Below are 22,723 nucleotides of genomic sequence, written 5' to 3'. Positions count from 1 at the left end.
AGAGGGATGAGGTGTGTGAGGTTGAGCCACTTGTCAGTTGTCAAAGGACAAGACGTGATTGGTTTGTTTCAGTTTACATCCGCCCCAACAGTCCTACGTTGTAAACACAGCCAGCATGGTGAGGAGGGGGTTTGTCAACTCACGTCGCGTGTGTCTGTGTAGGAGCCTGAATGAATACTCCATGAAGTATCGGATGACATGGTTTCATCAGTGTTATCATAGCTTTTTGGTACTCCTACACACTGTGGCTTTAAGCATGACACTGAACCCTCAGCCATATTGTTGCTTGCTTCTGAATTATCTTATAAACCCTGCCTACTCTCATTCAGCCAAAAAGGATACCTAAGGATGCAGGTAGTTTTTTCTCCTGCTAAGGCCTGTCTCTAAGGCTGCATTCATTCAAGTGTATGGTGCTTGTGTCAAAAGGTCGTCCCTGGAGTGTGGATATACAGGTGGTTAACGAAGGAGCTCACTTAATGGCATTAGAGTAGACTTAGCCTAATCCATGACCTGGCTGTGGGATCCTTTCAGTTGCCTGACATGACGGTTTGGCACGCTATAGAAGGAGGAGAAGAGTCAGTGGACTACAGTGGGGGCTCAAGGAGGGCGAGCAGGAACTTGTACTCACACCACAAAGGACTGTAGTGAGTGTATAAGAACGTATGAGGATGGTGGGAGGAAGAGAGGGAAGGAAGACGCACAGACATAGACCGCAAAGTGAGAGAATTGAGTGAATAGAAAGTTGTGTTTAAAGAAGATACAGACAGACGAAGGTAGTGCACAAGACAGAAATTAAATATATGCGAGTGCCTATTCTCACCTGAATTGGTACTGTAAAGGTTGACCTTCAAATAAATCTCTCATCAAATACAAGGATATAAAGGAAGACCACACTAGATGCAACAGATCGTATATGTCACTCTGCTTTTTGCAGGAGAGTAAAGCATGCTAACTCAGCTTTGATGGTCTTGCCGTTTGGATGGTGCCAATAAATACTGTAAATCATTGGGGAAACAACTTTTTATTTAGGACTGCAACTAACAGTTTGCTGATTGCAGATCAGTTTCTCAGCTGCACATTTTCTTGTGTTAAATGCTAGAAAACAACCTTCCTACATCAATGGCAACTGTACTTAATGGAAAGAATAACAGCAAAACTCTGTGTAAAGATAAGCAGGGTTTTAAATCACTGGGCTCCTGTAATTACTTGTTTTAGATTACCGAAGTGATAAGGTGCCATACTGATTTTATTTTGAATTTGACCAAAAACATTTTATTTTGTTTTGTTTTGTTTTATTTTCAGTTATTTTTTATTTTATTTTATTTTGTTTTTGTTTTTTTAATTCAATTTTATTCTTTTTTGTTTTATTCTTTTTTGTTTTTTTACTTTGTTTTGTTTTATTTTTAGTTATTTTTTCATTCAATTTAATTTTGTTTTGTTTTTTGTTATTTTGTTTTGTTTGTATTTATTTTTTATTTTATTTTGTTTTGTATTTTTATTTATTTATTTAATTCAATTTTATTTTATTTTGTTTTTTTGTTTTATTTTATTTTATTTTATTTATAGACTTGACTCTGTGTGGATGCACACATTGCCATGATTTCTGTTTTTATGTTTGTTTGCCAAAATGTACACAGTTCTTTCTTTATCTAAAAAAAGAACAAAGTAGCTGTATAACTCAAATATGAATATACATATTGTTAAACAAACAAAAAAAGATAGAAAAAAGTTGTCCAAAAAAAAAAAAAAAAGTCCATCACAATTTCCCAGAGCTGAAATTGGAGTTTTCGGATGTTTCGTCACTTACACTTACACTTTCTCAGCTTTTTGTGTGTTTGACTCATTACAGTTTGATATTGAAACCCTGTTTGTCATTTTGATTCAATGTGACTTTCAGTACACTTTAAACTGCTACTTATGTGGTTTTGTGCGCCAGTATGTAAAATACTGCTGACAGACATAATGAAAGACCATCGATTTGTCAGTGTTCACGTTTTCTTTTCGTTGAATCAAAGCGAAGGCAAAGTGTAGCGAGTCAGGGAGGTTTTGGCTGCTTTGAAGTTTGGTGCAACATCAACTTTCCAGACTATGAATAGATGTTTCTTGCTATGAGCCGTCTGTAGTGGCTTCACAGTTAAATTGATGTTGACTCTCAGGATAACTGCTTTGCTAGAGCTCATCTTTCATTGCGCTTTATAGTGTAAACTTCTGTGCTGTGGTGATTAAACCAAAGTCAAGTGAAATTGTTTCATAGATGAGGTCTGTATGACATCAACAATGAAGCTACAAAGTTAACTTTATCTTTCTTATGCTCAACTTTGAAAACATTTCGTATCTGCAGCCAAGTCAGGTAAAAGCAGCTGTGTGGCTCTCTGCTGCAGCAGCTGTTTGCACAAGGTATGGGGAAATGCTACCACCTACTGCCTGCCGATCATAATCCCACACCGTGGCCAGAAATGTTGTTTGTTTGTGATTGACGGTGGTTAATGTGAGAGTTCTGCAGGCCTTTTTGTTTTCGAGAGGGATGATTACTACAACAAAGAATGTGTATTGTATTGTGAGTCTTTAAGTCTTACAGTCAACTGAGTACGTTCATTGTGTAGTGAGTCAAAGTGAAATCCCCCCTTCAGGGTGAGGTATTTACATACGCCTACCAGTATTACATTGGCAGGTTGTGACATTATCATCTCTCTCTGCATCAAAACAAAGAGCTTATGTCCCAGTTCATAGATCATGTGCCATAATCAAAATAAAGTTTCACAAGCTTGTGGTTCAGCTGCTAGACTTGGCTTGACTTCCAAGTGATAACAAGAAGCGCGTCCTCTGCTTTTCTCAGAATAATATCTCACTACAGTAGAATTTAAGGCGGAGAGAGATTCATGAAACAACAAACCAGACCTCCAACCAGCTCTCAGACGTCATTATTCAGGAAATGTACACTTGACTATGACTCTTCCTGGAGCTGTAAGGCAATGCGAGGCAACTTTATTTATGGAGCACATTTCATTACAAAGAAACCTAATGTGCTCTACTTATTTAACCTGTAACGTGAGCGCAGCAGAGAACTAGACACATAAGTGTTTGTGTGTGCATGAAGTGGTTCATAAGATTTGAGTTATGATTATTTCCCCCACAAATCCTCATCTAAAGACAGTTATTTAGGCCGACTTTTTTATGTGGTCTCCTCAATGTGTGCAGGAGCAGATCCACGTGCCTGTCTACCACCCAACACCGAGCCAAGCCCGACTGGCCACTCAGCTGACAGAGGAGGAGCAGGTTCGCATCGCCCAGCGAATCGGACTCATCCAGCACCTCCCAAAGGGCGTATACGACCCAGGGCGGGATGGCTCTGAGAAGAAGATCAGAGAGTAAGTGGAAACGCTGGGTGGTCAGACATAGCAGTGGAAGTTACACGCACAAACACAGTTGAGAGAGAGAGTGATTCACCACAGCAAACTGTGGTTTAAGCAGCGACTTTGTAGGCCTTTAAAATGCCTTAAAAGTGCAGTATGTAACACTGGAGAAAGATGGTTGTTTGATTGATTTGTTGTCAAATACCAACAGTCTCATCACCAGGTTAATAGGGCTGCAACTAACAATTATTTTCATTATTGATTAATCTGCTGATTATGATAACCATTAACCGATTCATCGTTTAGTCTATAAAATGTCAAATAATTGTGAAAAATACTCATCACAATTTCCCAGAGCCAAAAGTGACATCTTTAAACTGCTTCCTTGCATCCAACCAACATACATAAACCCAAAGAGTCTTCATTTACTGTCATGAATGACAAAGAAAAGCTGCACATTTTACATTCACTTGACATTTTTGCTTGAAAAATGAATGAAACATATAAAGGATTGTTTTTTGGGGGAGTTTTTCCTTATCCGCTGCGAGGGTCTTAAGGACAGAGGGATGTCGTATGCTGTAAAGCCTTGTGAGGCAAATTGTGATTTGTGATATTGGGCTTTATAAATAAAATTGATTGATTGATTGATTGATTGAAAATAGTTAACAATTATATTTAACTACTGACTCTTTGGGTTGGTGGTTCGGTCTGACTACCAACCCAAAGTGTCTGTATTTGATGACCTGGGAGTGAGGCTCAACAATCAACTCTCTTTCTCCAGAACTGCGTACTGAACCTTTAAGCCCAGGTCAGACCAATGATTCACAATAAGACAAAACCGTTTTAGAATGTTGCAAAGGAAATTTGCAGCGGTGTGAACTGGCCGTCTGAGCTCGACACCAGCTGGCTGACGGTGTCACCTGCAACCCAGCTGGTCAAGTCGCCGGCGGCTGGTATTAGAACATAAAGCACATCACCTGTTTCATCAGCCAATCGTAGTAGCCAGTTTGTAGTGAAGTCAGCTGGACAAGTTAAAATGACCGCATATGGCGGGTTCATTTGCTGTGGCAGGTGCAAAGTCCCCGCCAGGCCCTCAGGCGTTTTCAGCACTACTACAAATGCAGCTGTAGCCAGTATGTCACTATCACTATCCTCATTCATATTTTAAGAAGCTACAATTTAGATTCAGCCACAAAATAGAGATGATACACCATCTCTTAGAGTTGCGTCAGTGTGAACCGGCAGGTTTTTAGAACGTTAGCGGGGTAGTGATCGCAAGTAGTACACTTCAAAGAGGAGGCTATGAAAATCATAGCCACAGCCTCGAAAAATGCAAATATAGCAAGGTGAAAGTCCATGTGGACTAAGTTCATTCTAATACAAGAGTGAATCTGGGATTGGCTTTTACTTTTCCTGGCAATACTGTTCACACTCTGTAACAAAACGTTGCTGCATAATATACCTTTAAATTAAGTCTATGTAGTATCAAGTGGTATTGCAAAGTAATATTTGTACTTTTTATTTAACTTAAATTATTTGATGCATGTCTGTGCTGTCCATATCTAATCCCTAACAAATTGCATCTGTGTTGACCTTCACAGGTGCGTCATCTGTATGATGGACTTTGTGTATGGAGACCCCATCCGGTTCCTACCCTGCATGCACATCTACCACATGGATTGTATAGACGACTGGCTAATGAGATCCTTCACCTGCCCCTCCTGCATGGAGCCTGTGGACGCCGCGCTGCTTTCCTCCTACGAGACCAACTGACACATACACACAGACATATGCCCACGGACACCTGTGGACCAGACTGGACACACACATACAATATGCACACAAATGGACAAACACACAACTCCCATCTTGCTAACCTGTATCCTGGATTAGTAAGATGCTGCTGTAAAACTGTGACAGTGTAAAAGATTTAGGATGAACTCTTTTTGTGTCTGTGTGTGTGTGTGAGCATGCATGTGTGTGTATGTGTGTGCACACAAGTTCCCCAGTTGGCCTGCTGGACAGGATTGGAGGAATGAACAGAGCGTTGGCGTTAGGGACAAGCTGGAAGGAGCTGGATCGAGCTGGATCGAGAAGAGGAGTAAAAGGCGGGAGCTGGCGATGGGAGATGAGAGGATGCCAGTGCAAAAGGAAGTCGAGGGGGATGGGGATGGATGACGGTTAACTCTTATGATTAAGAAATCTTTCCAAGATCCGCTTTTATACACACACACAGCTGTGCCCTGTCACACCCTTCCTTTATTTACTTAACTCCATAATTGAAATGAACAGAATACAGGAGGAAGGACATCTGACCACCAACATTAGGCTGCAGATTGTGTTAAAGCCTGATTACTATAATGTCGCACAGCAAGACAAGAGGAGAAACGCCCTTCAGAAGATCTGCCAGATGCTTTGATGTGTCTCCACACTGACGTCTGTTGCAGACTGCAGAGTCACATCCGCGACAAAAACTGCTACAGATGCAAAAATGTGATTTAAAGACTGCTAGAGCTGGACATGAGACTTAAGACTATGAACATTAGATGTATTCTGCAGACACACCACAGGCCTCCACTGGTCCACGGCACCTGGGCCTGGAGTTGTCTGTCTGTATAGATCTTTTATGAGAAAAATGAGTTTGGTCGGTGAATTGATTGATCGTCCCGTGGCTTTGTGAAATCTGTTCTGTGTTTGTTATGTCAGTCAGCATAAGGGCTTCTGATGAACCAGTGTTTACCAACAACACAGATATGGAAACAGGAAATACAGTATGTGCTTTAGTCACTAATGTGGTGTATAGCTGGTAGACCGTTGCCGTCGAGCTATCGACTCCTCATGACTTTCCCAGTCACAGTGAGATCTCAGATTATTGGCCAAAGCACAAGCAGACCAGTTAACAAACCAGTGACACAAATCAGAGATATTTGCACTTCTTAATCAGACTTGTGACAAGAGTTGACCTTATGCATTCAGTAATTATGTTATAGTGAAGTATTTGTTTTACCTACTTTCTCATTACCACTACAATGATTTGTAATGAAAGCCACCGTCTCTGTGGACCGGGAGTGGAAAAATAATTTATTACTGGTGACATTATCCAAACTACTGAATGAATTAATTCCAAGTTTGGCACCTTTGGTTGTCCAAATCATGTAATTCTAGGGACAAGTCAAGGACAGAATTAGAAACTAGACGAGGTTGGGCTTATTTAAAGTGTTTGCATATGTTAAAGGGGAACACCACCTAATTTAAGAATTCCACTATATCATTTCTACAGCCTGAGAAAGTTTAATCATTATTTATGAACATAAGCTACTTTCTGTCAAACCTAGAAACACCTGAGAGTTAAGTCTCAAACTTGTGATGTCATCAAGTATAAGGTCTGGTCTGCTCCAAAGACAACTGACCGATCCTAAGTCCTGCCCCCTTAACTGTTGCTCAGTTGGACAACATTGCCAAAAAGAAACATGGCGATGCCAGTTTACCAGGAGCGGGTGCATTTAGTAGATAGTTTCTCGGAGTCAGGCAGTATAGCTTCAAGAAGCCGACAGCAAGGACTAAAGTATGAGAGGGAAGGTTATATTCACAATGCTAACTTTTATGAACAAGGTTAAACAACACAAATTGAGGCTTCTAGTCAATGAAAAAAGGGAGAAGTAGAGACCAAGGATGACAAGACGATCAGCCAACACTGCTTCTGTACTGCTGGTATGTGTCCCCTTTTCCCCCACTGGGGATCAGTAAAGTACTCTCTGTATTTATTACTGAATACATAGCACGGTGCTGAAGTAGTATTATCCTCTCTTTACCATAGAAATAACCTTAGTTGCTTTGTGGGCAGAACGTTGCCTTACAGAGAAAATATAGATTTCTGGGTACCAATAACTCATGTAATCTATAAAATATGGTAGCTACCAAACTATCTGTCCCTTTCCAAATCTTTTTAACATTGTCACAGACACGTGGAGGAAGCAAACCTGACAGACATTAGTAACACCTCTTGATTTAGCTTTACTTTTGCTAATATTAGCTAATTTAACCTATGACCTGGCTGAAGTTGCTGATTTGACATTAGGCTAATCCCTTCTTGATGTAGCTTTACATTAGCTGGCTAGTTAGCTAGCGTTTTGTTAACATTAGCTAATTTAAGCTGTGTCCTGGCTGAAGTTGCTGATTTGACATTAGGCTAACCCCTCTTGATGTAGCTTTAACTGTTACATAAGCTAGCTAGTTAGTTAGCGTTTTGCTAACATTAGCTAACTTAGGCTGTGACCTGGCTGAAGTTGTCAATCTGACATTAGGCTATCACCTCTTGATGTAGCTTTACATTAGTTAGCTAGTTAGCTAGCGTTTTGCTAACATAAGCTAACTTTGGTTGTGACCTGGCTGACATTATTGATCTGACAATAGGCTAACCCCCTCTTGATGTAGCTTTACGTAAGCTAGCTAGTTAGTTTGCGTTTTGCTAACATTAGCTAACTGGACCTTGCCGACGTTGCTGATCTGATATTAGACTAATCTCTCAAGACAGATTCTGCAATTTACATTGTAGAGGAAAGAGTAAAGGAAGAATTTTTTTTTCCTTTTTTTACCGATGGATTTCCAGATTGATATTAGGCTAACTCCTCTTGGTGTAGCTATACGTTAGGGTTAGTGTTGCTATCATTAGCTACATTAAGATGTGACTAATGTAATGCGTCCATAAAGAGTGTGACAGACTTTCAGCCATATCTTTTTATCACCTTGAGGATGTGGGTTTCTTTTCAACAGACAAGCTTAACACACAGTATATCTATTTTAACAGGAAAGGGGAAAGTTGACTGAGGTTCTGCCATACATTTTAATACCTACAAACCAGTAGTGTTCTCAGTTCTGAAACAGAAAATGTACCTATACACTCAGACCACTCCCTTAGATGTTTTTAGTGTAACAGCTTTATCAATTCATTGTCATTTGAGCAGCTTCAGACTGTATACTACACAACATCACAAATTTGAGTTATAGTATTCTAGTTTTTGGATTTGGGAGAGAGTTGATCATGTTTACTAATATTTTTGGACCATCTTAGACCATAGGAACAACGTGTATGAATTTTGAAAAGAGGCGTCGTTCCCCTTTAAGCACCGCTTCATTTAGCATCCTGTCCTGTGGCAAACATGTTCATAAAACCAGACCTAAAGCAAACATTCACAATGGAAACGGTTAACGCTGGCAGGTGCCGCCATCAGTACACTGGTGATGCAAATTTCAGTTATGAGTTGTGTGTCAGTGAATATGACTGAAGAAGCTTGTTTACCTGGTCAGAATCAGCCGTTCTAAATTGGTGACCATGTGTTCTCAGTTTAGGAAGGTTATATTTCAGTCCACTATTTTATTAATTTCCGTCACATCAACTTTAGGCCTCAATCTAAATGTGCTCCTCGCCTAAATGTCTACCGCCCAAGTCACCCAGTTTACTATTAAAGCACAAGGAAATAAGTTGTTCAGTTATACTTTCCTTCTCCCTGCTTACTTTGACACGCAGGTGAGTTGGTAAGACTTTGAATTATGCAGGAAGTGGTTAATCATTTGAGCTCCCCCTGCATAGTGGGCGTGATACAGATCCAACACAGTTTGAAAACATGCCTTTAGTGATCTGTGTATGTGTGTGCGTACCTGTGTGTGTGTGTTTGTATTAGGCTTTATGGCCCTTGTGTGTATGTTTAAGTTTGGGAAGGGGGGAGTGGAGTTGGCACCTTAGTTTTTGCACAGTACTTTAATCCACGTAACTCTTTTATGTTGTCCTCCATCAGTAAGGTGGAGCTTCATGGCCTTAGGTTACACATGAGGGAGGGTTGGTATCAGCTGCTAAAATGTGGAGCAGAGTCCAGTTAACTTCAAGAAACAAGAAGGGGGGTTCGATACACAGGCTGAAAATGTGGTGCAGCCGAGCTGTCATTGTACATGCCATTTCGGGAAGAATACAAAAGGTGTCAAGGAAACGGTCCATCTACATTGTCAGAAAAACAAATAAACTGTCAGTGTATGTTTGGGTTGGATTTCTGTCCCATCATCACCTTGCTTTCTTTGGTGCCCGCTGCTTTCATCCACACTCTGCGGTACAGTGACAGTTTTGAAACAAAGGCCTTTCTGAGGAGTACCCGAGGTTTTGTGGTCTCAGTCTGGACGTAATCAAGGCTGGGGCAACTAGCAAGGCATGGATTTGTGGGGGTAAACAAACTTTGTATGTGTGTTTGTATTTTCCATAGCTCCTCAGAAAAATAAACTGTTTAACTTAAAAATCCACATATTGGTTCATGTGAGGACTAGCACTCTCCCAAAGCTTCATTTACATGGGGAGTTAATTTATGAGATGTTTGATCTCGTACACCCAAATAGATTTCCAGAGATAGGCAGACATTTCAGAGTCAGAAAATGTGCAGACATCTCCGGAAAATGACTCACGGATGCCTGCCATCTGGTAACAATGAAACAGCTGCACAAAAAAAGTTAACACATACAGCTTTGGCTCTGACTTTGAATCTTGGGAGAGACCTATTAATTTCAAAATGTCCACACTTGCATGAAGGAGAAGTGAGCGTTGTTTAAGGTTGGATCTTCTGCTGTGAGTACAGGATTGGACATCAAGGTTTGCTCATATGTGAATGAAGTATGTGTGCTGTATGTTTGTGTATGGATGCTTGTTAGACCTTTCCTTGTTTGTAAGCATAAATATGCATATGCTATGTACTACAGGCGAATAATAAATAGACATTGCAACAGAACATGAACGTTAGTGGGTGTGATTTATTTCCTGTGCACACCAGAAAGGGAAGAGTGTAGTTTCATTTTTCAACATACAACTTCTGCACTCTGTAAATACCAAAAAAATATATATAATTGATCTCTTATTATTATTATTATTATTATTATTATTATTTATTAACTAACATGATTTTGTTTGAGGCCATGTTTGGCTAATGTTAGTGAGCCTGATCACAAAAGCTTTAAGGCTGTGATGAGTTAAAAGACTTGATTCATTCATGCTCATTCCTCTCCTGATCACTTAATCATTTAATTACCTCCCTGTTCAGAAACACCAGATGCTGCCATATATTTTCAAAGTGCAGACACTTTGGCACTGCAAACAAAAATACCTGGCTTGCTTCTCTACCAAATCCTCCTTTTGATTACTGGATCATATTTAGGTGACATAATTTTACCATCTCAGACACATAAATCTCAAGTCAAATTAAGTTATGTATATAGATATAAAAAAACAGAATCCTCTTTAAATTTCAATACTTTCAGCAGTGTTGCTCCCTAAAGTCCAGGTTATAAAAGAATTCCTCTGCATGTTTGAACATAAAAAGAATCTGGTTTAATATATTTGGAGACGGAGATTATGACAAACTAATCTTATAACAAAGTGTGTTAGGCAGCTCCTGTTTTTGAAAAGGAAAAGTTTGTGGATAAATGACGTTTTCCCCTTGAGGACTTAAAGGCCTGAAGACATGACTCATACATACAACAAACAAAAAAAAGGTAACAAGCAAGGATTAAAAGCTGTCCTTTATTATCACATTATTTATATAATGTGGCTAGTGCTTTGGCAATATTTTCACATTTTGCATTCACATTGATCTACCAACAGAGGAAGATAGAAAGAGGGGGGGTTAATCACATTTTGTCATAGAAATAATCAAAATATTAGAGACACCTCTGAATAAAAAAACGCATCCTTACAAACAACATAACATGAATTATGTTTCTGTGTGTCATAGTCTGTACATTATTGAGTTTCATGATCACATGATATATGTAGTGATGTACTCATTTCATTTCATTTCTAAACTGTGCACAAATGGGTTTCACTTTGTCATTGAAGCAGCAAGAGCGAAACCTTTGTGGCTTTGTCTCTTGTTCGTGAGGCTGCAGACGAAATGCAATAACCTCATGAGAATGTATCAAGGTGGCTTTCAAATAATGCCAATCCAAAAAACTACGGAGCACATACTAACCAATATAATTATACTTTTTTATTTTGGTATCCCAAATTAGCTTTTTTTTAACTTATAAACTTGGTCTCCTGTTTCTCTTTAAGCAGCAAGTATAATAAATGTGTACACACTTAAGTTTAGTAAGACTTTTAAAATTTTAACAAAAGACAGATTTTAGACAATATAATCAGATGTTAAAGTATCAGCAAAGACATGTAAGCAGAAAAGCAGAAGTGTAACAAGGGTTCATCTTCATCCTCTTCCTCCTCCTCCTTTAGTCTGTGAGAGAAAGAACAAAAAAATTACTTTATAGTGCAAATTTAAGTAATGCAACAATATAGGCACACAATATGAGAAATAAATATTATAATAGTGTATTTAGCTCACTGTGGCACAGATGCATGGAACTAACATAGTAAGTAAACCTCAAATTTGTTTATTATAGCCTAAAAATTCCCACAGAACCCCACCTACTCCATTAAAACACAGAAAAGCAACTCCTTTTTTGAGGGTTTACAGGTTTTTCTGGCTTTAGACTTCTGCTCGTTCATGTCCTCCGGTCTTGTCTCCTCCTCTCACTGTCCAGCCAATCATGGCTGACTCCTCCTCCTTCTTTTCCTTTCTTGAATAATAAAGCTCCTGCCCTCCTCCTGCCCAGCCTCGCGTACAGGCCTGAGCACTGATGAAGTCACACAGTGAGTTTTTGAAATGGTTTTGAACATGGTTTCAGCCTCTGACGACACATTTCAACAGACTTGGGTCACCCGAGGTCACTTGCGCAAAGCTGCCAAACTTTCTAGTGGCTGTATAGAAGAAGATTGTAGACTATTAAAGGGAGAAATGCAAGATAAAGCTTCCGTAAAAATTATAATTTATCGTTACTTGACGTTTTATTTTTCACCCGCACTCAGAGGATTTAAAAAATCTCCAAAATCACAACAAGAGTGCTGCGCGCTATATGGAGACATTTGGAGCAGGAACTGAAAACGAAATCGCGGCCTCCGCAGTGGTCCACACTCAACGGATACAGACTTCCCCAATTTATTCATATGCACGGTCCTGACAGTGTGCATTCATATCTTCGTTATGCTGCACTGCGTTCACAGTGTGCTGTTGTTTTCCAGCTCTTCACTGACAATACTGTGAGGCAGCAGGCACAGAGATGCGCGTACACACACGCTCAAGGCCACACAGACAGAGACTAGACTAAAAACACCACACTGCAAGAAATGTCATCTGTTATTACAGCCTGTATCATCAGTCTGTTTTGAAAGGGTGAGCATATAATGAGGACAGTGGGAAAAAAAGGAGGTTATTGGCTAGTATATGGCCTGCATGGCATGAGGTCATCCTCTGAGCTGACATAGTAGAAGTATAGATCTGGATCTAAATGTAGATCTAGATCTAGATGAAAAAAATTCTTTTCTTGGAGAAGGCCTACAAGGAAAACTTATTCCATGTGCGGCAGATATCAGGCTATTTTAAACACAGGTCAACACGTCACCGGGGTCACATGACTGTCTTTACTGATTGGATGAGGCAACTCATCGCTTCACGTTGGGCCCAATCCAAATGTCCACATGTCCGGATTTTGCGGACGTGGGAGTGTTAAGGGCTGTCCAAATCCACAAGAGGCCCAAGGCGGACTTTCTGCAGACTTCCAGAGAGTCCGCTTGGGGTGCAGACTTCAGCAGACTTCACTGATTTAATAACCCACAATTCATTAGAACACGGACGTGACCTGTTTTTTTGTTGTTGTTTTTTATATATAGTATATCTAAATGTGTAGTTATTTATAGTTAGACCTATTAAAATGCTACTTGAATTATGAAGGCCTGAAATAATATTAGACCGCATCATGATATGTTTGGGCTGCAGAGGTAATGAAAATGCATTTTATTATTGCAGCCTATCAGGCCATGCAGGCTGAAGGAAAATGTCAGTAATGCCCAATTTACTGAGTAATAGTCCTGTCCTTATTTGCAACCATTTTTGTTTTTTAAGCATGCAGCCTGTTATATAGAGATATATTAATACATTTTTGTTCTGTCACAAAAAAAGGCTATACATGGGATTTATATCTTGTTATCAGCAGGGACAGGTGAGTAGGCACTATTCATGTCCTCCTGAGACCCTGTGTCCTCATATGAGGACTTACATTTTGGGTTTACTGGACCTTATGCTTCATTCTGCTTAACTTAGACCTCTTGTCCTCATCCCTTTTTATTGGTCACATCTAGTGGTACTAAGACCACAATACACTAATCCATGTAAAAGTGAGGTACAAAACCTGATCAAATGTAACTACTGAAACTTGTTTATTTATGATTAATACAGTTTGTAGTTTGATATGGCAACAAATTTGACCAGTGTTAGCAACAGTAAAAAGCTGAAACGCTGTTAACTAGGAAGTACTCTTTTGAAGTCACTGGGAATTTATTATCATCTCGTTTGAGGACATTGGGACTTTATATATATTATATATTTATCACATAAGGGGTGTGTGTGGTACGCCAGCTGCACAACAGCAGAGAGGAAGGCGCTTCAGAGGGCCATCACCACAGCCCAGAAAACCACTGATTGCCCTCTCCCCACCCTGTAAGAATTTTATAGTTTCCGCTGTTTCAGCAGAGCCCAAACCATTCTCAGGGACCCAACACATCCAGGACACTCCCTGTTTGAACTGTTGCCAGAACAGTTTTTAATCCCAGGGCAATACTCGCACTGAATGACAAATGGCACAAATGAATTCACATGTATGTTTTTGTTGCTACTGCTACAGGGCTGTGCAATGGGGGAACGTCAAGTGAATGTGAATGTCCTATTATAGCTCTGTTTTTATAGTTTTTAAATTACTGTTACTGTTTCTTTCTCAACATAGCTTTTTTGTTGCCTTTACACTGCAGATGATGCACTTTTCAATTCCATTGTTATGAAAATGACAATGATAAAGTATCTATCTAAGATTATCATCTCATTTGAGGATATTGAGACTTCATTGTCATCTCATACACATTGGGACTTTTTTCATCATCTTGTTTAAGGACATCAGGACTATTTTATAGTCTCATTTTAGGACATTTGGACTTTTTTTGATCATCTTGTTTGAGGATATTGGGACTTATTTCTTCATCTTGTTTGAGGACATTGGGACTTATTTCATCTTCTTGTTTGAGGACATTGGGACTTATTTTATTGTCTCATTTGAGGACATTGGGACTTTTTTCTTCATCTTGTTTGAGGACATTGGGACTTTTTCTTCATCTTGTTTGAGGACATTGGGACTTTTTTCATCTTCTTGTTTGAGGACATTGGGACGTATTTTATTGTCTCCTTTGAGGACATTGGGACTTTTTTCATCTTCTTGTTTGAGGACATTGGGACTTATTTTATCGTCTCATTTGAGGACATTGGGACTTTTTTCATCATCTTGTTTGAGGACATTGGGACTTTTTTCATCTTGTCATTTGAGGACATTGCGACTTATTTTATCGTCTCATTTGAGGACATTGGGACTTTTTTCATCTTCTTGTTTGAGGACATTGGGACTTATTTTATTGTTTCATTTGAGGACATAGGGACTTTTTTATCATCTCATTTGAGGACACTGGGACTTTTTTCATCATCTTGTTTGAGGACACTGGGATTTATTGTATTGCCTCATTTGAGGACATCAGGACTATTTTATAGTCTCATTTTAGGACATGTTGACTTTTTTTTATCATCTCGTTTGAGGACATTGGGACTTTTTTTTTTTATCATCTCGTTTGAGGACATTGGGACTTTTTTCATCATCTTGTTTGAGGACACTGGGACTTATTTAATTGTCTCATTTGAAGACATTGGGACTTTTTTCATCTTCTTGTTTCAGGACATCGCAACTTATTTTATTGTTTCATTTGAGGACATTGGGACTTTTTTCATCTTCTTGTTTGAGGACATCGCAACTTATTTTATTGTCTCATTTGAGGACATTGGGACTTTTTTCATCTTCTTGTTTGAGGACATTGGGACTTATTTTATTGTTTCATTTGAGGACACTGGGACTTTTTTCATCTTCTTGTTTCAGTTTCATTTGAGGACACTGGGACTTTTTTCATCTTCTTGTTTCAGGACATCGCAACTTATTTTATCATCTTGTTTGAGGACATCGGGACTTTTTTCATCTTCTTGTTTGAGGACATTGGGACTTATTTTATTGTTTCATTTGAGGACATTGGGACTTTTTTATCATCTCATTTGAGGACACTGGGACTTTTTTCATCATCTTATTTGAGGACACTGGGATTTATTGTATTGCCTCATTTGAGGACATCAGGACTATTTTATAGTCTCATTTTAGGACATTTCGACTTTTTTTATCATCTCGTTTGAGGACATTGGGACTTTTTCATCATCTTGTTTAAGGACACTGGGACTTATTTAATTGTCTCATTTGAAGACATTGGGACTTTTTTCATCTTCTTGTTTCAGGACATCGCAACTTATTTTATCGTCTCATTTGAGGACATTGAGACTTTTTTCATCTTCTTGTTTGAGGACATTGGGACTTATTTTATTGTTTCATTTGAGGACATTGATACTTTTTTCATCATCTTGTTTGAGCACACTGGGATTTATTGTATTGCCTCATTTGAGGACATCAGGACTATTTTATAGTCTCATTTTAGGACATTTCGACTTTTTTTATCATCTCGTTTGAGGACATTGGGACTTTTTTCATCATCTTGTTTGAGGACACTGGGACTTATTTAATTGTCTCATTTGAGGACATTGGGACTTTTTTCATCTTCTTGTTTCAGGACATCGCAACTTATTTTATTGTCTCATTTGAGGACATTGGGACTTTTTTCATCTTCTTGTTTGAGGACATTGGGACTTATTTTATTGTCTCATTTGAGGACATTGGGACTTTTTTCATCTTCTTGTTTCAGGACATCGCAACTTATTTTATTGTCTCATTTGAGGACATTGGGACTTTTTTCATCTTCTTGTTTGAGGACATCGCAACTTATTTTATTGTCTCATTTGAGGACATTGGGACTTTTTTCATCTTCTTGTTTGAGGACATCGCAACTTATTTTATTGTCTCATTTGAGGACATTGGGACTTTTTTCATCTTCTTGTTTGAGGACATCGCAACTTATTTTATTGTCTCATTTGAGGACATTGGGACTTTTTTCATCTTCTTGTTTGAGGACATTGGGACTTATTTTATTGTTTCATTTGAGGACATTGGGACTTTTTTATCATCTCATTTGAGGACACTGGGACTTTTTTCATCTTCTTGTTTGAGGACATCGGGACTTATTTTATCGTCTCATTTGAGGACATTGGGACTTTTCTCATCTTCTTGTTTGAGGACATCGGGACTTATTTTATTGTTTCATTTGAGGACATTGGGATTTTTTTTAATCATCTCGTTTGAGGACATTGGGGCTTTTTTATTGTCCCCTTTGAGGACACTGGGACTTCATTGTCGTCTTGTTTGAGGACATTGGGATATATTTTATCTTCTCATTTGAGGACATTGGAACTTTTTTTATTGTCTCGTTTGAGGACATTGAGACTTCATTGTCTCTCGTTTGAGGACATTTGGGCTTTTTTTTATCATCCCCTTTGAGGACATTGGGACTTTTTTTTAGCGTCCCGTTTGAGGACATTAAGACTTCATTGTCTCTTGTTTGAGGACATTTGGGCTTTTTTATCATCCCCTTTGAGGACACTGGGACTTATTTTATCTTCAAATTTGAGGACATTGGAACCTTTTTATGGTGTCGTTTGAGGACATTGGGACTTTATTGTCATCTTGTTTGAGGACATTGGGACTTATTTTATCGTCTCATTTGAGGACATTGGGACTTATTTTATCGTCTCATTTGAGGACATTGGGACTTTTTTTTAATCATCCCGTTTGAGGACATTGGGACTTCATTGTCATCTTGTCTGAGGACATTGGGACTTTTTTATCGTCCCCTTTGAGGACATTGGGACTTTATTATCATCTCGTTTGGGTGAACGTTTCCACTGCAACGCATAAAACGGTCTCGATGGGCTGTCTATCAACCGCTTGCGAACTGTTCGCAGACTTTACTGATGAGGGGGGTCACAGGACTCTGTTTATTGATTGGCTGCGCGTAGAAGGCCTGGGCTGCAAAATAATGCAGTGAGTGATGCTGTGTGTCAGCGGGGGAGGCGGAAGAGAGCAGGGTGAGTGCACGTGAGATGAGGAGAGCACCTATGGGAGGGAGTGTCTGAGACGAAGAGGTAATGAAAGTAGGACAGCGCGCGGGCGCACTGGTCTCTGGAGAGCGGGGTGCTCGGTGAACGTTGCGGGGCAGAAGCCCAGCCGAACCGGCTGTACTGTGCGCTCGTAACCGGGGGTGCCGTTCGCAAACCGTAGGGCGAGGGGTGAGTTAGCGAGGAGCGTTTGTTCGCTCTCCAGCCGGTGACGAGGCTCTCCTGCCGGCTGTGGAGAGGCCTCACCGCAGCTGCATGTTTTGTTTATGTCTGGTGTAATTCATTGCTAATGCTATTGATTTTTAAGTGCAGTGTTTGGTTGCAGTTTAAAGAGAAGCCATTCCTCTGTGGTGATCTGTATTGCCGTAAGCCCCTACACACTGGAGCATCTGGCTCAGTCTGTCTCCGCATACGTGTGTGCAAGGCTGCTGGCTGTATATGAATTTGCTTAGCGTTTATTACTCTTTGATTTCCTCCTCCTTGTTTGTTTGCACGGTAGAAATATTCTGTGTGGACACCTCACATCTGAAACATGGTTCATTACGCTTCTTGGTGTAGCCTATTTGGCACAATACAGCTGTGCGTAAAAGGCCTGACGGAGCTGGCTAATAGGCTACGGCTGCAAAATAACACATGTTAAGCCTACAGTAATGAAATGGGTTTCGTTAATCAGAGCATAATTTATCAGACTTTATCAAATACTATTAGATTTAAACAGACCATTCAAAATATTATTTGAGTTTTAGTGAAGTGTTTTCAGACAGAGCAGAATTACAATATTAATTTTGAATAATCCGGTTTGAGCTAAGTGATTGTGTGTTCGTTGTGCTTTCACTGCGCATCAACAGAAATAACAATAAACAGTCTGTGTGGTCATAACTTTTGTTAACATCTGTCGATTTAACACAACTGTGCATGCAGTTTAATAAATGTCCAAGTACATGTAACTATGTAAAAGTATTTTGGAGAATGGTAAATAAAACCCATGTAGCATTTAAATTTTAATAAGTATATTAGTCATCTAGTGAAATAATAATGGATAAAATATATACTCTACCTTTGTGTTAACAGCAACAACTGCAGCATACAAAAATACCATAAATTACACTCCAAGTTAATGTGTAATCCCTGCACTGCAGCGTGCGCATGTGATAATGCGTTCGAACAGTGCGTATTTCTCTTGGATCGCTGTTTTAGCCGATTAAACAACCGAAAATAACCCTCTCAGATAAATTAACTTACATTCATTAAGTCAATCTATCGGGCAGTGCCGGTGTTCAGTTGGTTTTTGGATGCTTGCCATGTGCAGCTGCACACCTTTATATGTTGTTCAAGATTTTTTGGAATTGTGAGCACTGTTTGTTCATTACAATTAAAAAACTGATATAGTAAATATAGTTTCTATGGTGGCACAGTGGTTAGCACTTTTGCCTCTCACCTGGAAGGTTCTAGGTTTGAATCCACCAGCGAGCTGGAGCTAAGTGTTACTGTGCTACTATACTTACTTTTTATACGTAATCAGTTGTGTATTTAGCATACACACTAAAACGTGTTGTTACCTAACCTATTGTGCCATAGCTGTTGAATTTAGGAACTCTTTACTCAAGACATGAGATCAAATCTACTCAAACTGAGTGCAAATTGTTACCTCACATTTACTGAGTAGATTCTATAGGTTTGTTTTAACAGTGTAAAGCGCTCACTAGCAGGGCCTGTGACTGAGTCTGAGGAGACAAAAGTCATGTTTCCATCCAGGCCAATAACAGGTTCAGTGGGTATCTGTGCCAACACACACACACACACACACACACACACACACACACACACACACACACACACAGGCATTTCCTTTTCCCAATTATAACCATATGCCTGGCACATACACCCGTGTTCGGTAAGTCCCAGGCTATCTCACAGCACAAAGACAAATACAGAGTGCAGAGGGACAGAGTGAGAAGCTGCATCTTTCACTTTCGATTCCGGGGGGATGAGTTGAGACAAAACCCTCAGTTGTATCTGCGGCCTGCACTGCTGCTCGAGGCTGAAGCCATTTTGTGACTGATATTTGTCGTGTAGTGGAACTAGTCTAATCACATCGAAAACCTTTATTAAACATGCATCTCAACATGAAAGCATGTCCACGGCTACACTTTGAAAAGGGTGGTAGCTAAATGATTAATTCCATTCACCCTGTGTTACCAGATGAGAAACAAAAATCGGAGTGGGGTGCGTGATATATGAGTCAGGGTAACATCAGCCTATACTCAACAACAATTCGTTAAAAGCCGCGTTATTAAACGTAGTTAAAAACGAAACAGAACCAGCTTTATTTATGATAGGCTATAGAGTAATTTTGCTGGAGATGCATGACTGTTAATAACACATATTTAAGGTTTTACATACACTTTTGCATAAACCTCGTTGCCGCTAAAAACCAAAGTCTCATATAAGGATTCCTAAGTATATGGTATTTAATTTTATTGAATCTTTTCTGACTTAAATATTTGTATACACTGTGTGTGCGGTGTGAAGAGGCTGCAACTTACATTTTATTGTGCAACCCTGACAAATAACTGAACCATGTAAACGTGTCAGCAGCGTGTCGTATAGAAATTGTGACAATCCGTTTCATTGCAAATGTGCTCAGATATTGCATCTGCATGCGCTTCAGACTAAAAAGCATCAGAACAGAATAAAAAGAACTTTATTTACCCCCCCAATGGGAAATTCAGCTGTCCAGCAGCTCATAAAAGACAAAAATCAACAACCACACTCCCCCTCATCAACAACACTGTAATACTAAAATAGACATAAAATAAATAAAATAAAGTTAAAAAATAAAATAAAATAAATAAAAATATAAATAAAATAAAACAAAATAAAATTAAATTGGAGTGGAGTCCATATAGGCCTAATATATTTATTATTGCTTTAAATTCATAAGCCCATGTTCTCTGTTGAAGTTGACCTATTATCTCAATTGAACTCACATGTTATCCTCACCACTAATACCCTACAACTATTATAATTTCATCGGCCTGTAATTGTCGGTCATAGAGATGGAGCATTTTATGACCGACAGTTGATGGTGGCCATTAATTTGGAGCAACAGAAATCTAAATGAAACTCGGCCTATGGCCTGTTCGTTTAGTTTTTATCACGGCTCTTGTAAGAGCCAATGTGCAACAACAACAGAGGATAATACTGGCGGATCTTTGGGCTCTATAACGCATTTAACCATTACCACCCTCGCCATTAAATTGTTATAGTCTGCGCATCAGTGATTTTCAGTTTTCTCTAACATCATTTTGTTGGTTCTAGAAACAGAAATGAAGCTGTAGCAAAAGTTCAGTCACGAAGACAATACTTTTTCATGCTTAGGCTGTAACTTTCGTCCTCACCCTGCGATTCCAACCCTGCTCATTCTCCATCTCTGGCTTGGCCGTGTTTGCACAGTCAAACAGCTGTACAACAGCTGACCCACAATCAACCAATAGCACAAGAGCACACCTTCCCCACCAGCCTATCACCTCACTGCTCCTCTCTTATTTCGCTACAGTGTTCTCACTGTGCGTAATTCACCTCCCCATCACGGCCTACTCCTCTCGGGTGCAGCTTCCTTTCGCCTCATCAGTCCACAACAAGTTTCCAACCGCCACCAGTGTCCAGACTCTGTTGAGTCTAAGCGCCAAAACTTTTGTTTATCCTTATCAGCACAAATCATCTGTTAATCTGCATTTATATTCCGCATTAAACTTAATCCTTGTTCCTGACTGAAATATTTTCTTATCGAAAAAGCGCGGATCCTTATAAACAAGCCCAACTTTGCACTGAATAGGTCGGTAAAGCGTAAAGATGCCACGGATTTTTTTGTACCATTAAGTTTGAAGAGTGATTATAGGCTATCCTTAAAAATAATTTGTTGGTAGGAAGCTATTTTATTGCAAGACATTAAAAAAAACATAGAAGAGCACTCACTTGAGCTCAGATACTCGTCAATGTATCTGGCAGTGTCCTCCCTCCTGTGGAGGTGCGCCAGCTGCGCGGCGGTGTATCCCTGACCGTTTGGGGTTCGGGGGTTCACGGTGCGTCCGATCAGCAGCTGGACCACTTCAAGGTGGCCCTCTCGGGCTGCCAGGTGCAGCGGCAGGTTACCATGTTCGTCCACGAGATTAATATCTGCCCCGTGGTCTACCAGCTCGCGCACAGAGTTTATAAATCCTTCGCGCGCGGCGTCGTGCGTCACGGTGAGTCTGAGGACCGGGTCGCGTATGTTGGGGTCCGCCCCCGCCTCGAGAAGAGCCCTGACCACAGCGTCGTTCCCCAACATCACCACCTGCACAAAGAAAGGAGGCAAAATAAAAATAAATAAATAAATAAATAAAAAATAATAATAAAATAATAATAACAATAATAATAATAATAATAATAATAATAATAATAATAATAATAATAAATCGAACTTAAACAAACAATAAATAAATAAATACAATTAAAAAATGAAATAAAAAACAAAAAATAAATAGATAAAAATATACCATATTCCAGATTTGTGATTTAGATGAGGACACTAAAATTACACAACTGCTTGATAATCTTAAAATGCCATTATTATTATTACTAAAATGATTGCAAGTAGTGCCAATAGTGATTTAAACAACTGTTCTAAGAAAATCTAGGCATGTAAAAAATTCAAGCAGGGGCAGGCACACTGTGTAAGTAGGCCACTTCCTCACTTCTCATACTTTTTCACACCTCTAAACACTCCACCAGTGACCATCGAATTTAGCACATCTCTTTTAACCTGTTAATAATAACCGAAATGGGCTTATTCTTTATTATATCTGAGTAACTTATTTCTCAGGATCAAGAGCAAAATCTGTGCTGGAAACACAAACTTCACTGTGAAACTGAGAGTGACAAAAGGACAACTCAATGTGCCATGGAAAAAAACGGAATAATTCGTTTTAATCCTTACATTCCTGATTATATAGCATTAAATAATTAATTGCAGCAAGACTATGAGTTTTAAAACGATTTTTAAGTGAACTACTTAGCTGTTTTGACTTAGTGTGGTTTATTCAGATCAGATATGCTACAAAGACCAAACTCCTCTCTGCCATCCATCCACAGATTTCGTAATTTAAA

General features: G+C 39.3%; 2 protein-coding genes across 6 annotated transcripts in view; one reads left to right on the top strand and one right to left on the bottom strand.

Annotated features, from left to right (window-relative positions):
• The window catches only part of rnf11b (ring finger protein 11b), a 20,242-nt gene extending 14,238 nt beyond the window's left edge, over positions 1 to 6,004 (top strand). Inside the window, exons 2-3 of the mRNA XM_050054667.1 lie at positions 3,199 to 3,368; positions 4,955 to 6,004. Coding sequence (XP_049910624.1) covers positions 3,199 to 3,368; positions 4,955 to 5,126 — 342 coding nt within the window. The 3' untranslated portion in view covers positions 5,127 to 6,004. The remainder of the gene's footprint in view (positions 1 to 3,198; positions 3,369 to 4,954) is intronic.
• Positions 6,005 to 10,123: 4,119 nt separating this feature from the next.
• Positions 10,124 to 22,723, bottom strand: part of cdkn2c (cyclin-dependent kinase inhibitor 2C (p18, inhibits CDK4)) — a 17,740-nt gene continuing 5,140 nt past the window's right edge. For all 5 annotated transcript variants that reach the window (XM_050054664.1, XM_050054665.1, XM_050054662.1 and 2 more), the window contains 2 exons: positions 21,554 to 21,911; positions 10,124 to 11,614 (listed from right to left, as the gene is read on the bottom strand). In XM_050054664.1, coding sequence (XP_049910621.1) covers positions 11,610 to 11,614; positions 21,554 to 21,911 — 363 coding nt within the window. In that variant the 3' untranslated portion in view covers positions 10,124 to 11,609. The remainder of the gene's footprint in view (positions 11,615 to 21,553; positions 21,912 to 22,723) is intronic.

The sequence above is a fragment of the Epinephelus moara genome, chromosome 10, assembly GCF_006386435.1.
Source record: "Epinephelus moara isolate mb chromosome 10, YSFRI_EMoa_1.0, whole genome shotgun sequence".
Lineage (NCBI taxonomy): Eukaryota > Metazoa > Chordata > Actinopteri > Perciformes > Serranidae > Epinephelus > Epinephelus moara.
Note: the sequence above shows the minus strand (reverse complement) of the source record. Positions and strands in the feature narration are given on the sequence as shown.